The sequence below is a fragment of the Clinocottus analis genome, unplaced genomic scaffold (genome assembly GCF_023055335.1).
Source record: "Clinocottus analis isolate CAN_PGR_092001 unplaced genomic scaffold, fCliAna1.0.p SCAF_3, whole genome shotgun sequence".
In the NCBI taxonomy this organism is placed as follows: Eukaryota; Metazoa; Chordata; class Actinopteri; order Perciformes; family Cottidae; genus Clinocottus; species Clinocottus analis.
This window is the reverse complement of record NW_027176042.1, coordinates 23,780,506-23,796,919: the sequence shown is the minus strand read 5'-3', so window position 1 is coordinate 23,796,919 and position 16,414 is coordinate 23,780,506. Positions and strand designations below refer to the sequence as shown.

General features: G+C 43.5%; 1 protein-coding gene across 2 annotated transcripts in view; it reads right to left on the bottom strand.

The window, feature by feature from the left end:
- The window catches only part of mtss1 (MTSS I-BAR domain containing 1), a 29,165-nt gene extending 14,319 nt beyond the window's left edge, over nucleotides 1-14,846 (bottom strand). For both annotated transcript variants that reach the window (XM_068594059.1, XM_068594060.1), the window contains exons 1-3: nucleotides 13,954-14,846; nucleotides 3,479-3,540; nucleotides 1,178-1,251 (exon numbers count right to left, since the gene is read on the bottom strand). In XM_068594059.1, the coding sequence (XP_068450160.1) occupies nucleotides 1,178-1,251; nucleotides 3,479-3,540; nucleotides 13,954-14,025 (208 nt within the window). In that variant the 5' untranslated portion in view covers nucleotides 14,026-14,846. The remainder of the gene's footprint in view (nucleotides 1-1,177; nucleotides 1,252-3,478; nucleotides 3,541-13,953) is intronic.
- Nucleotides 14,847-16,414: the final 1,568 nt, after the last annotated feature.

The window sequence follows — 16,414 nt, the reverse complement described above, 5'->3', positions numbered from 1 at the left end:
GTGTTAAAGCTGCATTGTCTCTCCTGACCACCGGGGGGCGACTCCTCTGGTTGTATAGAAGTCTATGCTTCATGTGTTAAAGCTGCATTGTCTCTCCTGACCACCGGGGGGCGACTCCTCTGGTTGTATAGAAGTCTACGCTTCATGTGTTAAAGCTGAACCTCGGTGTGTCAGACTCTCCAGATCCCCAGATTTCCGTGGAAATCAACCAGAAGGACTCACACACAAAAAGACAAACACACCAGACCAGTTTGGACACACACACACACACACGCACACACACACGCACACACACACGCACACACACACGCACACACACACACACACACACACACACACACTGCCTGCGGGTGTTATGAGGGGATGACAGGTAGATAACAATTAAGTGTTTTTGGCACGCTGACAACACAAAGAGTTTAACTGTGAGAGAGAGAGAGAGAGAGAGAGAGAGAGAGAGAGAGAGAGAGAGAGAGAGAGAGAGTATGTAGTGAGAGAGTGTGTGTGTGTATAAGAGAGTGAGACTGTGTCATAAAGCTCAACCCAAACACGACCTCCCTTCTCTCAGGGGCAAGTGTGTGTGTGTGTGTGTGTGTGTGTGTGTGTGTGTGTGTGTGTGTGTGTGTGTGTGTGTGTGTGTGCAGAGGATAACGTCCACGTCGCTAACAGAAGTTCAGTGTCGGCCTCAGTTGAAGCACACATGTGATGTCAGACTGTTCCTGAGTCTCTGGCTGTGTGTGAGTCTCCCTCCCTCTCTCTCCTTCCCTCCTTCCCTCTCTCCTTCCCTCCTTCCCTGTCTCTCTCCCTCCTCCCCTCCCCTACTCCTCCCCCCTCTCTCGCTCGTTGGTAACAACAGGGAGACTGACATGACGCAGCAGGTCTTCCATGCAGAGGAGCGGCTGTGACTCCCTCACGCCGCCAGACTTCCCTCTAAAACACCAAACCCCTCGTTACGTAACCGTGTCAGCGCTCCGTCCTCATGCTGCGGGTGTCAAACGCCGCATTGCATTCTGGGATTAAAAAACGATCAGTTCATTAAAAGAGAGACAAATGCAAACGCAGAAAACCTGCAGCAGAAACCTGCAGCCTCTGAGCGCAGATCACCAACTACAGGACGAGTGTGTGTGTGCGTGTGTGTGTGTGTATGTCTTTGTGTGAGAGTGTGTGTGTGAGTGTGTACCTCTGGTCCCGGTCGCCATGTCTGCCACCTTCTGAAAAGCATCCAGGAAGGCTCCGGTCACCACGATGGTCGTCCTGAAATTTAAAAAAAACAACACAAATATCAGACACACGAGTGTCAACAGGAAGCTCCTCATGACCTCTGACCTCGGATTAAATCAGATTACGTGCACAACAGACTAAATATTACACACACAGTAGATGACAATTATGATGAGACAGACTTTTGTTACGGGGACGTGGGGGTCCCATCACGTTCAGCATTAACAGGGTTTATCACCTCAGGCGCTTCCACTGAAGCCCTCACAGGGTGTGTGTGTTTAAGTGTGTGTGTTTAAGTGTGTGTGTGTGTGTGTGTGTGTGTGTGTGTGTGTGTGTGTGTGTGTGTGTGCGCGACACACAAAATGGGATCTTCTCCGGTTTGGGGTCCGAGACGACGCAGCGGACGACATGAAAGAAAAGCTCTGCTTCTGGGTTTGAATGTTTTATCTTTGGAGGCGGGATCAATGGAATGGAGCCACGTGATAGGCCAGCCGGCCGCCACTCAAAGGACAGTGTTAGGGAGTGATACTGGAGACCTTCTGACACACACAATCATCAATGGACCTATTGTCTGTATGTATGCGAGTGTGTGTGTGTGTCCCATTACCAGCAAGGTCTATGTGTGTATACCTGCACACACACACACACACACACACAGACACACACAGACACACTAAACTAAGATCAGATGACACTTCAGTCAATAGTTTGTGTCTGACCTCCGTGGAAAATCCTATTCCATATTAACACACACACACACACACTGTATATGTGCACAAACATGTTTGATCTACCATCCCATGACTCCCTCTTCTTCCTCCTCATCCTCACTCCCTCCTTTCTCCCTCCTTCCTTCCTCCTTGCTTGCTTGCTCCCTCCTTCCTTTCCTCCTTCCTTTCTTCTAAAAAAAGACATCAAATATTTAAACAATAGCTCCACTGTTTAATAATTCTCCTTTATATCAAATGAAACGCCTCATCAACATTTTATTCAGCTGGAGGCCGTGGAAAGAGGATTAAACATTTCTGTGTTTGTGTCTCGTGATTCAAGAGAAGCAGCGATACCGTTTTATGAATTTACAAATACCTTTTGGATTAAATTAAATGATTAAAAAATGAATTGTCATATCAACTGCAGACTGAAAATGATTGTGTAAAATGTGATTTTCTTTCAGGTCATTATTGTTTAATTATATTTTATTAAAAAATAATTATCCGATTCACTGAACGATCCAACGTATAATTTATTCATAGAAATGAAACAAAATGAAGGACGTTCAAGGTTCTGATCCCACTGAAACCCTCTGCATCCTTGACGGTGTTCAGAAACCGTTCAATGGTTTCAAAACTATTTGAGCGGAGGTTGATGGTTCAGTTTCCAGCTTTTATAATGAAAATGGCGTCCCACAAGGATCTATGTTGGGTCCTTAGGTCCTTCAATGACGGTGAACTTTTATGAGTCATCCACTGGAGAGCTTTCAAGTAGCATTAAACATTAGAGCAGTTTGATCAGCATGGATGTCCTTGTGTGTGTGTGTGTGTGTGTGTGTGTGTGTGTGTGTGTGTGTGTGTGTGTGTGTGTGTGTAACTGGCTGACTGACAGGGCTAATGGGCTGCAGCAGGCAAGAGATGCTTATCAAAGTAAACTAGCCTACTGGGAAACAGACATGAGACCTGTGTGTGTGTGTGTGTGTGTGTGTGTGTGTGTGTGTGTGTGTGTGTGTGTGTGTGTGTGTGTGTGCGCGTGTGTGAGCACAGAGGATAATGTTCACGTTGCCAACGGAAGCTCAGTGTCGGCATGTGCGCGCGCGTGTGTGCGTGCTTGTGTGTTTGTGTGTGTGATTGTGTGTAATTGTGTGTGTTTGCGTGCTTGTGTGTGCTTGTGTGTGCGTGAGAGACAAAGACAGTCCGGGTCAGAACACATGCAGCGTTCATGAAAGGTTCAGTTCATCACCACAATGAGCAGTTTGTTTTGTTCATGCAGTGTCAACAACGAGTCAACAACCTGACCGCCGGCCAAAACAAACACACCAGACACACAAAGCTGCTGTCTTTAAAAACAACGTTCCTTTTATATCCATTTTTATATCCATTACCTTTTCTTTACTGAACAGAACCTTGATGCAACTTCCTTCAACGTTAGCGCCGTTGTTTAGCCGAGTGAAGCTAACGCTAGCTAGCTCTTTAACAAAGTGTGTGTGTGTGTGTGTGTGTGTGTGTGTGTGTGTGTGTGTGTGTGTGTGTGTGTGTGTGTGCTTTACCTGAGCTGTGATTGAAGCTTGGCTCCTTTGGTTACAAAGTCCTCCCACGTTGGGTAGCTGGCCTGCAGCGAACACAAGAGAACATCACATCACACAAACGCCCCTCAGGAGTTCAACACAAAGCTTAACAACAACAAACAACAACAAACAACAACAACAGTAAAGACTTCACGGCCTCCATGAGGGACACGGAGCTGTTAGTAAACCACTCATTAGATTCATGGTGTCATATACAACGTCGCGTGTCGCTTTATTCTGAAATGAAACGAACACACAAGCTAACCGCTAACGAGCCGCTTTTCCTCTCGAGCTCTTTTTTTTTTTTTAAATGGTCGCCTTTTTCAAAGTCACTAATGAGACTCAGGACTCGTGTTTAAAGTCCAGCACGGCTTCTTGTGCTCACGTGGAACTGTTTCACGAACATTTGACGTGTAGAAAAAGAAGGAAATTAACTTATGAAATGAAAATAAAATGGTAAGAATGAGATGAATGCAACTGTTATAGTAACTTCAACATGGAGGATGATGATTTATGTTGATTCATGTCTGTTTTTCTGTCATTTATTTTTCAAATTTTACTGTCTAGTGATGTGAGGTCATGTGTAACGTGTAAAAAACTTGAAATAAAACGATTGAAAGAAAGAAAAGAGGAAGAAAAAGCTGCAAATCATCACAAGAGAAGCTGTACTGCTGACAAGTCAATGCATGCTAACGACTAATTAGTCGACTTATCTTTTTAAAGCCACACGCGCACACACACGCACACACACACACAAACACAGACACACACACACAGACACACACACACACACACACACACACACACTATTGGAGCTGGAATTGTTCAAATCGTTGATATGCAGTTGCTCAATCTCAGTATTTTGCCTAAAACTTGTGCAACATTTGAAATGGCCCAAAACAACCAGGTTTCATCAGAACTGCGATGCGTTCAGGAGCGCTACAGAAGCGACGTCAGCTATATACACATTTCCTATATTTTGCGGCGTCCTCCTACGTCCGATGGATTACGTAATCTCTCCGTCTGGCTCGCGCTGCAGACTCTGACCTTCAGCTACAGCTGAGACCAACAACAGCTGCTGCTGCATATTCAATAAAAAAATAATGTTTTTAAAAGCAGGGAAGCCCCGTTGGAACCGAGGGACCGAGTCCCACGTTCCCTCTCCCCAGAACCCGGTCACCCTGACCGTCCTCTGGTCCACCAGAGAGAAGAGGATAATACCGATTTAACACCCTTAACACCGCGCCATTAGCCTCTTAGCTCCACACCGCTAAAGCCGTTAGCCCCCCCTACTCTCCTCTCCTCCCACAGCTAGCAAGGCATGCTATACTTCACTAGCTAACGGGGATTTAGCGCCGCGGCGTGAAACCCGTCAGTCAGCTGACCGGCCGAAGGCCTGAACAACCAGCCGGGAACCCTGGGAAACGGAAAAAAAGGACAACGAATGGAAAGGGATTGAGCAGGATGCATGATGGGATTTTTTTTTTGAGGAGGGGGGCCTAAGCTCACAAGTGAAATTTAAGACAGAGCACATTAAGGGTAATCTGAATTTAGCGTTTGTGCGGGAAAAAAGTAGTTTGTGGTTTTGGAATTGCTCCATTTCAGGCGTTTTTTTCTGGACGTGATCATGGAGAGTGTTTTTGAAATTGAAAAGCATTCATCATATATTGTAATCTTTCCACAAACAGAGGGAGGGGTTGTCTAGTCTTTCCTCTGGTTTTTAATCCACCGCGTGTTCGACATCGTCTCCTGTATGAATCCTAATGGACTCAAATCTGAGCGGTGTGATTTCCCACTACGTTTAACCCTTTGAACGCCACACGGGTCGGCCTCGTGTTTCAAGGAATCAAAATCACTTTTATACCAGATTTTGAACCAGAAATGCCTTCTTGAGCGGTCCCGAGTTGTTCAAACTATATGTTTCAGGGCCTTCACAACATCCCGCATGCTAATAACACACATTTTTATAAAGATTAGGACCTAGAGAAAAGGAATCAAATGAAATGGTAAGGTTTGGTTCAAAAAAAGGAAAAATTACTTATTTTATGCCAAAACTTTGTCTGAAATGGTGCATGCTGGGACTTAAAATGTACGTTTACTTCCGCTCTTGCTGTATGGCGAGGTTTTAGAAACGTGAGCAGAGCTGGAAACGTGAAACGGAGGAAGAATAGTGTCCAAAAAAAGTGGAAATCATGAAGATGTTCATTGACCAACAAAAAATGACGCCATCGATCACGACAAAGAAGTAACACAAATGTGACTGAACCGCCGGCACCGCTGATGAAAGTAAGTCAATATTTGTATATTTTCCTTGTACTATGAGCCTGAAGCAACATTGAAGGGAAAAAGCCTTTTATACGCAGGAAAAACTTGAATTAAAAACACAATTTCAGGCGCAATTTACCGACATTTGAAGGAGACAAAGAGCACTTTGTTTTTCCAGCGGATCACGATGTTCACGTTTATATCAGCAAGAAGAAGAAGAAGAAGAAGAAGCAAAAGGCCAATGAGCCAACATTTAATGCTGACAATGTTGAAAAATGAATAAGCTCATCATGCGCAGGAGGAAACAGACCAAAGCGTCACAGAAGGAGCAGCAAGCGCAGCGAACTGGAACTTTAAGGAACCGTCGTTCTACAAATCAACAACTAACGACTAAACTAAACTTAACTAAACTAGACTGAACTAAACTAAACTAATCGTCTCTGGCCGCTCTTTAGCAGCGTCCTCGGTTCCCACCGACGCTTCTCGCCTCAACCTTAAATTCTGTCGAGGTTTTGTTGTGACTGCCAGGAATGTCGCAGTCTGCCGCAGACCAAATATTCCAGAGGAGGGCTTTTGCAGCGAGCCGGGCTGATGGAGGGGGGAGAAAAGGGGGAGGGAGGGGGGAGGAGGAGGAGGGAGGAAGAGGGGAAACACCGCCACAGACGGACGAGAGGATCTGAGTCCGCTGAAGAGACTGAAGCCGGAGAGCTTTGGGGAGCCAAATGAAGGACCAAATGAAGGACCTGGAGGCCCAGAGAGGGTCAACGAGTAGACTAGAGGGAGGAGGAAGAGGAGGAAGAGGAGGGGGAGGAGAAGAAAGACAAGAAGGTCCTCAACACAATGACTAGTTTCTGCATTGTTCTCATAACCTGATGAAAAGATGTTTTTCAAATTGAAAAATCTATCGATATAAAAAATGTGTCTGACAGAAGATTCACCGATAAATAATTGAATAAATATTGATGAGTCAAATTAAAAAAGTAAAACATCGGGAAGTCAGGCTCGCCGCTCGTTTCCAGAGACTCAAACCGGCGAGAAACTCTCGCTTTCAGGCGAGTGGAAAGCGTCCTGCACGCCACGTTGACCCCGTGAACTCTCTCTCTCTCCCTTCCCTCCCTCCTCCCATCTGCTCGTCCACCAGCCGGAGGCCAGGTGTAGGCAGTGCGTGTGTGTGTGTGTGTGTGTGTGTGTGTGTGTGTGTGTGTGCGCATCACCTGCCGTCAGCGGCTAATCCCACGACCGTAATCCTGACGAGCTCTACTGACCGACAGAAAGGGAAGAGAGGGGGAGGAGAGGGGAGGAAAGTGAGGATGCCGACGAGGATCCGAGAAAGACTGACGCCACTCAGAGGACCAACACACACCACGGACACTTAAAGTGTACAAAAAGAAGCAGGTGACAAAGTCGTCGGGTCATTGAACGACTTCTGAGCCGAATGGCGGCTTTTGACCCGTTGGACAGTTCATATTTGTTGTGTATTTGTATCTGTACGCCTTCTGCAAATACATAAACATGTTCATAACTACACAAACAGATGGCCGGTCCGGAGTTACAGGAAGAACACACGGTTCCTCTACTTCTATTTGTGATATTATTGAAATTAGGACAACAACAATAATAGTCAAAGACAATATTTATTACGCTGCTGACATGTGTGAGGCCTGGACCAATCAGAGCAGCCCGGTGACCTTGTGATCTGTTCAACCGGCATTCTATTGGCTAACAGATTCAGCTGCTAAGTGCATCTTACTAGAGACACTAAAAGAACCTAGAAGGACCTAAAGAAAACCTAAAAAAAATAACTTAAATAAACCTAAAGAACCTTAACAGAACCTAAAAATAGCCTAAAGAGAATATAAACAAAAAAACTGAAAAGAACCTAAAGAACCCTAACCTAAAGAGAACCTAAAAAACCTAAAAGAAAACTTAAATAAACCTAAAATGAATCTAAAGAACCTAAAATAAACCTAAAGAACCGAAAATAAACCTAAAGAACCTCAAAATGACCTAAAGAGAACCTGAAGAACCTCAAAATAACCTAAAGAGAACCTAAAAAACCTAATAAATAATAACTTAAATAAACCTAAAGGACCTCAAAAGGACCTAAAGAGAACTTAAAGAACCTAAAAATAACTAAAAAAATCTGAAAGGAACCTGAAGGTCAGACAGAGTTGGAGCTTGAACGCGGTAGATGTGACGTATATTTCCTCACGATCTCGGCATTGAAGGCGTATTTTCTTATTGTTTTATAAAACCGTCAAAAGGTTACCGGGTCTAAACTTCTGTAAGACAAATAAATTGATGAATTTTTTTTAAAAAAAGGCCCAGCAAAAATGAGTTGGGCCCACAACTTAATGTCATGCATGTCCCCTGATCCCCACACACACACACACACATTCCTGTATAGCCCCCAAAGTGAGGACTGGGTATATTACATTGGGACTGGTCCTCACTTTGAAAGCGGCGCAAACAAACACACACATTCCTGTATGACCCATGAGGTGAGGACCGAGTAAATTAACATTGGGATTGGTCCTCACTTTAATAGCAATGCAAACACAGATGAACACACACAGGCACACACACACACACACACACACACACACACACACACACACAGTGTGTTCATGTAAAAAGGGACGACGATTAACGCTCAAAGAAAAGGTTCAGCAATCGGGTCGCGGCCCATCAAAGGAAACCGGACACCGCCGGCAAATCGTAACCGGAGCCGCGTTCCCTCCTTTGCGTTGAAGTTCACCAAGTAGCTGCTGCTGCCCGTGTGCGTGTGCGTGTGCGCGTGAGATAAATCAAACACCAGATACTCCGATAACAGTTTTGCAGCAGTGGTTCGAGGAAGAGAAAAGCTTTCAGAGTCGCAGTTTTTTGGGGGTTTAACCGGTACGTTTTCGGACCGCCGTCCTCCACCGCTGCGGCCCGTTTGGTTTGCAGGAGGAGAAGTATGCCGGCGTGTGAGGTTTGATGTGTCGGGAATATCCGAGCCCCCTTGCTTGTAGTAAATCAGCGAGGGGGAAGGAGAAAGAATGCGCCGGCGCAAATTCCTCTGGAACCAGTTTGAGAGCGAAACCTGACGATCACACACACGACGGAGGATTGTCGGGACTTCTCATGCGTCACGGTTGCTTCTACACAACAGACACACTTCACCATGTGGATCGGCTCAAGCTGGTTATTTAGTGATTTGTATCTATATTTTATTTGTAATGCATTTATTTATGTGATTTATATTTATTTCTATGTATTTATTTATATTTTATTTATTTATATTGTATGTATTTATTTTATTTATTTATATTCATTTGCATTGATTTTATTTATTTATACATATTTAATTGTTTCTATTTCATTCATTTATATTTTTTTATTTATATTTTAATATTTAATATTTATTTTATTTATGTCATTTATTTTTTTATTTTTCCTTTTTTTATTTTATTTTATTTTTTTAAACGATGTTGCCCAAAAGAAAATATTAGAAGAATAAAAACACACAGGACGTGTTTTGGCCGCCTGCGTCTCTGTTCTGTTTGCAGGCTGTTCAAACAACAGAGCCATGTTTGAACTACACTGGTTGACTCAAAGACAGACAGACAGACGGGTAAATAGATAGACAGGTAAACAGGTGGACAGGTAGACAGGTGGGCGTGTCAACAGCAGCTTAATGGTTTGTTCAGTGAGGTCTCGCTCTGGTTCTTTATCAGTGGAACAATGATGTCGTTATTAAGTGGAAATGGACTTTCTCTTCCTCTTTATCGCCCTCGATCTCTTCCCTCTCTCTCTCACAGCCGATTGGCGTGTGCGTGACGGTGTAAACGGGAAGCAAATACATATATATATATATATATATATATATATATATATATATATATATATATATATATATATATATGTATTTACACACTGCAGTTGGTGATGGTTTCAGTTCAATGGGAGGAACCAGAGTCAGCAATATGAGTGATATTTAGTCCAACCGTGATTTTAAACCAGCCTGACTTTCTCTCTCTCTCTCTCTCTCTCTCTCTCTCTCTCTCTCTCTCTCTCTCTCTCTCTCTCTCTCTCTCTCTCTCTCTCTCTCTCTCTCTCTCTCTCTCTCTCTCTCTCTCTCTCTCTCTCTCTCTCTCTCTCTCTCTCTCTCTCGTCTTTTAGCCGTGTGGTTTCTGTCCGTGTGGAGAAGAGGAAGTACATGGCAGCTGATTGCCATGTGACTCTTTTCTATTTGCGTTTCTTTGCATGCCGTTCGTCTGCGGCTGCGTCTGCGTCTGTCTTCTGAGCCTCCTATGGAGCCCTCACTGCACTTTACCGCTATAATATTCAATATTATTATTAATAACCCTATTCCGCATTTGGAGCGTTTAACTCCATCGTCTGAGGAGCAGAGCCGGATCGTCGCCGGACATCAAAGCTGCGCTATGATTGGCCGCTGAGCGTTGGAGGGGGCGGGACTTAAAACAAGTCTTAGGTCCGCATGAGAAGATGCTGCAAATCCTCAAACCTGAGAGTTAAAAACGTCTTCTTTTTTAAACATTTAAAGCGTCAAATAAAACCAGCCAACATCAACTCCTTAAAGACGATAAAATGTGAATAAAAAGTGTGAAAAAAAAGACATATACAGAGTAGAAATACATCAAAGATGTATTTCACACTCAGATGTGTTTCACACTCAGCTTCATTCACACTAAGATGATAACACACCTCGTTTAACACTTTTATACATTATTATACTTCTATACAACCGTCTCCCCTTTGAATCCATCCCTCCTTCTTATGTCATGTTGCAGCTGTAATCTCTAATCTCCATAAAACCCTGTTTGGAGCCACTTGACCGGCCCCGGTTAGTTGAGCTGGTGACCTTTGACCTGCGACGGTTAAAAGCCGGTGAAGTGGTGAAGTGTTTTGTTAAACGCCGGTTTAAAGAAAACACGTTTCATAACTCGCATTATCACAAATGTCACGGACGTTTTGAAACGTACGGACACGAGGGAACATGAAATATGAAATATGTATCCGACACGCGGAGAGAACATCTTAGTTTGACCCAAATCTCATTTTCATCTCCTGCATCCCCCCTCCTTCCTCTTCCCTTATTTCCTTCCCTTCCTTCTTTTCCTGCTGTCAGCGAACACCCACGATGACACACACTCACATGTGTGTGTGTGTGTGTGAGAGATGGTGCTTGCATTTCTATAATGTGTTTGTTGGTTAGTTTACGACCACATTCCCCCCCTGTGTGTGTGTGTGTGTGTGTGTGTGTGTGTGTGTGTGTGTGTGTGTGTGTGTGTGCGTGTGTGTCCACACCCATATTCACCTGAGGCTAACTATTTTCCAGTCAGCAGTGAGACTTCCCTGAAACCATGTGCAAACACTAACACACACACACACACACACACACACACACACACGCGCACACACACACACACACACACACTAAGGACCGATTAAGCATATCATTGTTGCATCTAAGCTTTGATGACATCACATGAAATTATAGGTTGTATTTGCAGGGTGTGTTTTTGTATATGCGTAGAAATTGAACACGACTGTATCTCGATGTTGAAAGGTAATTGGTAACACACACACACACACACACACACACACACACACACACACAGGAGGTCAGCTAACTTAATAAATGTGACACTCGAACGTTCGTCGTCCAGAATCCACACAAAAAGCAGCAGCAACAGTTGGGAAAACGGTTGAATATCAAAAGAAGGAGAAGAAGAAGACGAGGGAGGAAAGGAGAGAAGGAACGGAGAAGAGGAAAGGAGAGAAGGAGCGTAGCGAGCGCGTCGGGGGCGAATAAAGGTCGATGCCTCGTAATGTCACTCCTGATATCGCCGAGACAGAAATCAATAAGCCGTCTGTCTCTCTGCACTGGAACAGAAATGTCCCATGATGCTTCACTTCAGCTGCCACACACACACGGTTTGTGTTGCCTGACCTAAATAACCTTCTTTTTAACCCTTTGTGTGTCTGTCACCTTACTGCATAGTGTCACGTCTACTGAAAGCACTTTAAAAACTATAGAAATAGAAAAATAGAAAAGTTATTATTTATCGCTGCAATTTCTTAAATTCAAAAAGGAGACAGAAACAAGGTTTCAGGGGTTTTTTTAACCCATGAAAACAAAGTTTGTGAGCATTGTTTTGTGGTACTTAAATACACGTTAAACATGACAATTATCTGTAGTCTTTGTTGCTTATTGATAAACACTAACAACTGATTAAAAACAACAACAAAAAAAATCTGTTTTTTAAAATCTCGTTCATCCTATATGAGGTCTATTTTTATACTCTACTTTTGTTTTTCTAAATAAATGAAAAGATCTTCACAGATGCCCCGAGGAGGAGCAACCTGCTGCTTAATTAGACATGACTGTGTGTGTGTGTGTGTGTGTCTGTCTGTGTGCGTGCGTAGCAGATGGAAGGAGTGCCCCCGTTGGTGTTGTGCCATGTTGGTAAAGTACCAGGATGTGATGCCACAAGCTCTGATTTACCAACACGCGATCCAACATGGCCGCCGCATCCTTCCCCTCCGTTATCTGACGAGCGGACGTGACTCACGCGCGTTCCCATGTCTCGCCGCGGGACGCCTGCAAGTTCCGTCACGTTACGAAGACGAGAACAAAAACAGGAGGAGGAAAGAAAAAAGGGAGAAACTGCCGAGCGTTGCCGGAGAAACTCTTCATCTCACGGAGATCTGACGTGAGGAAGAAGAGGCCGAGCGTGAACTCCATGACGCTCTGTAGTCTCACTGTAGTCCTGGTCCTCATAGTCTCACTGTAGTCCTGGTCCTCTATAGTCTCACTGTAGTCCTGGTCCTCTATAGTCTCAGTGTAGTCCTGGTCCTCTATAGTCTCAGTGTAGTCCTGGTCCTCTATAGTCTCAGTGTAGTCCTGGTCCTCTATAGTCTCAGTGTAGTCCTGGTCCTCTATAGTCTCAGTGTAGTCCTGGTCCTCTATAGTCTCAGTGTAGTCCTGGTCCTCTATAGTCTCAGTGTAGTCCTGGTCCTCTATAGTCTCAGTGTAGTCCTGGTCCTCTATAGTCTCAGTGTAGTCCTGGTCCTCTATAGTCTCAGTGTAGTCCTGGTTTGAGAGTAGAATTTGTTCCCCTGTTCGTCGACGAATCGATGGTTTTGGTCTTTCGGTCGATGGGTCGCTTTTTAAAAATGCTGAATGATGGAGGACGCGTCTCTGGTGAACATTTAACGTGCTTGTGTGGGATTATCTGAGGGGGGGAAGGAACTGAGCTTTACAGAGCTGTCGATAAAATCAACTTATCGCATAGTCGACAAAAAAAACAAAACACGGAACAATCACATGAGTGAGCATTTTTTTGGGGGGGTGTTTAAGGCCTGGACTGGAAAAGTAAGAGACTGCTAACGACGAACATCTGAGAGCAGAGAGACACAGACAGACAGACAGACAGACAGGCAGGCAGGCAGGCAGGCAGGCAGGCAGCAAAGGGCAGCCTGCTTACTGAACATCAAAGAGCACACAGCTGGTAAAATCCACCCCCATCCAGCTCCGTTACCCTCTCCGATGGCCCGCTTCCAGCTGCAACCTCTGCTCATTCATTACCCAATCAGCATCACCAGCACACATTCTAAATGCAGACAATAATAACCTGCGTTTGTTTTATATCTCAGGCTCGCTCATTCATTTCTGGGACTCTTTAGTCTAAAATTGCACACAGTTTCTGGCATTGTGAGAGCACTGTGCGGGTGTGACAGCCATAATGATGATGATGATGATGATGATAAAAAAGGAAGACTTGCAAACATTGCTATTGTGTTTTGTGGGGGGTGTAAATGTGAAGTGGGGGGAGAGATGGAGATCATCAGGATGGATGGAGGAGCCGTGAAGCTGCTCATTTTCATCCTGTAAACATTGTTTTGAATTTGAGCAAACTGCTGGGTGTTGCCTTTATGGGGCGTGGGTTAAATGTGTCTTTTTACAGGAAGGTTCAAAGGAGACACAAAAAAAAGAATAAGAATAGAGAAAAAGGTGAAGAAATATGAAGAGAGAAGTGACACATGTTTGGCACATAAAATAACTATACACATGTGTACGAAGAGTGTAAGACACTTGTAAATATGACACGCAAAGGGGGTGAATTAAATGTTACGGATGTTAAAAATTAAAGTGAGTTGATGAAATGTGATTGTTGTGTTACCTTCATGTCGTTCATGATGAGCTGGAAGAGCCCTCCCAGGGCGCTGCATTCCTTCTCTATACCCGCATCCATTTTTTTCCACGAGTTCGGAAAAAAAAAAAAAATCCTCAACTTCCCAAAACTTTTTTTTTTTTACCTCCACAAAAAAAAAACTTCGAGGCAAAGTTTTGAAATACTCCACGAAAAAAAAATATGAAGACTGAAAATGAAGACTTTCTGTTATTTAAATTGAGGGAGGTGGAGGTGTGTTACGACACCCCGAGGGCTAAGTCCACCTTTCAAAAAAAAAAAAAAAAAAACCGGGACCGGAACCAACTCCCGGGAGTTAAATCCAGCGCGAGAGGCTTGACGTCAGGCTCCAGTCAGCCGATGCTACCAGCCGGCCACAAACACCACATCGTGCCGGAGTCCACGCAAGCAGACCGCCTGGAACAAGAAGGAGAAGAAGAAGACAGACAAAGATGTCTGACAGTTTGGTTTGTACCTTTCTTTCTCTCTTCTCTCTCTCTCTCTCGCCCCGCTTCTCCTCAAAGTTTCCAGCTCTGGAGGCTCAAAATCCCGGGGAAACCTGAAGGGGACGAACCGCCGCGAGCTAACTGGGCCAGCAACCTGCGTGACTCCGTGTGCGCGCGTGACTCCAAAACACGGGCTCGCGCGCGATCAATCACTTGGCCCGGATATATAGTTAACAAGAAAATCGATACCCGCTCCCGGGTTTCAAATCCCTTCCCTTCCCCCCGCGGTAGTCGTCGTTTCCCGGTGTGTGTCCGAGAGATTCACCTCGTTGTTTTTCTTCTTCTTCTCCTTCTTCTTCTGCTTCCTTTTCTTTTTCTTCTTCTTCTGCTTCTTTTTCCGTCGACAGCAGCAGCCGTTGGCCTCCAGTTGCTCCAACGGGAGTCCTCACCGCGGAGTGAATGAGAGCGGAGACCCAGCGGCCACTGAGCCGCAGTGACGCGCGAGCACATCCGGCCCGGGGTTTCACAATAAAAGCTTTTGTTTATTTTGTTCCATATGTCCTTATAATATGATACTATCTCATAAATAGAACTTACTAGAACTTAATGGTGACTTATGAGCATAATTATGATTTACTAGCTCATAATTAATAACTTACTAGCTCATCATTATTAGTTATAGCTGATAATTATTACTTATAACTCATACTTATGACTTATAGATTTAAAAAAAATACTTACTTGCTCATAAGTATGACGCACAATCATAACATACTACTTACTGACTTACTATCTTATAATTATGACTATGATATCTGTCATAATAATCAATCAGTCATAATTATGGGATAGAAAGTCATAATTATGACGCACAATCATATTTAAGTTAAAGTTAGAATAAATATTATACATTTTAATGGATTAGAATGATTGGTTTAAATTTTTTAATGATCATGAAGGGCAAAACATAATTATATATAGCTATAAATATAGATCTACGATGATGTTCTTATTTCTACAACAGAAATAATTTAACTAATGTTGCGTTTCTAAGTTTAAGTTCTAAGTTTTGCGTTTCTATTGTCTGATTGCCGTCAAATGCAACAACTAAAACCCACTTTTCAGTATTTTTTAGTCACATGTTTATGGTTATTAATAATATATACTTGGCAAACTAAATAACAACAAAATTAAAAACTAAACGTGTTTTGTTTCGTGGGTCTCTAACAGTTTGATAAATGTAAATGTAAGAACACCGTATACGTTTTAATTATAATCAGGACTTTTATTCTGGAAGGCCTAACAGTTTCCGGTTGGCGCTGATTTCTCTTCGCTTGCCGCCGCCGCGCGCCTCTGATGAAGGAGGCTTGTTGTGGAACGTGGACTGTCCGAGGGGGCGGAGTTATATATATATATATATATATATATATATATATATATATATATATATATATATATATATATATATATATATATATATATATATATATATATATATATATATATATATATATATATATATATATATATATATATATATATATATATATATAGTGTCTCAGCTCATCAGGTCACGTGCTCGTTCTGTAGCAACCGGCCGATAAACACGAGTCACGGTGTTTAGGACCGACGCCACGGCAACAAGCTGAGTCACCAGTCTGATCGCCATGGCAACAGGCAAGTCACAGTAGTGTGTGTGTCTGCATGTAAGTGCGCAAGTGTGTGTGTCTGCGTGTGTGTCTGCCTGTGTGTGTGTGTGTGTGTGTCTGTGTGTGTGTCTGCCCATATGTGTGTCTGTGTGTGCGCATGTGTGTGTGTCTGTGTGTGTGTGTGCATGTGTGTGTCTGCACGCGTGTGTCTGCCTTTGTGTGTTTGTCTGCGTGTGTTTGTAATGAAACAAAATAAAACATTTGTTTGTTTTCTTTTCATAATTTATTTCTTCACTTTGTTTAAAAGCTGCAGATCAAAGAGTTTCATGTAAAGAAAACAAGTAAAATCATTAAAAT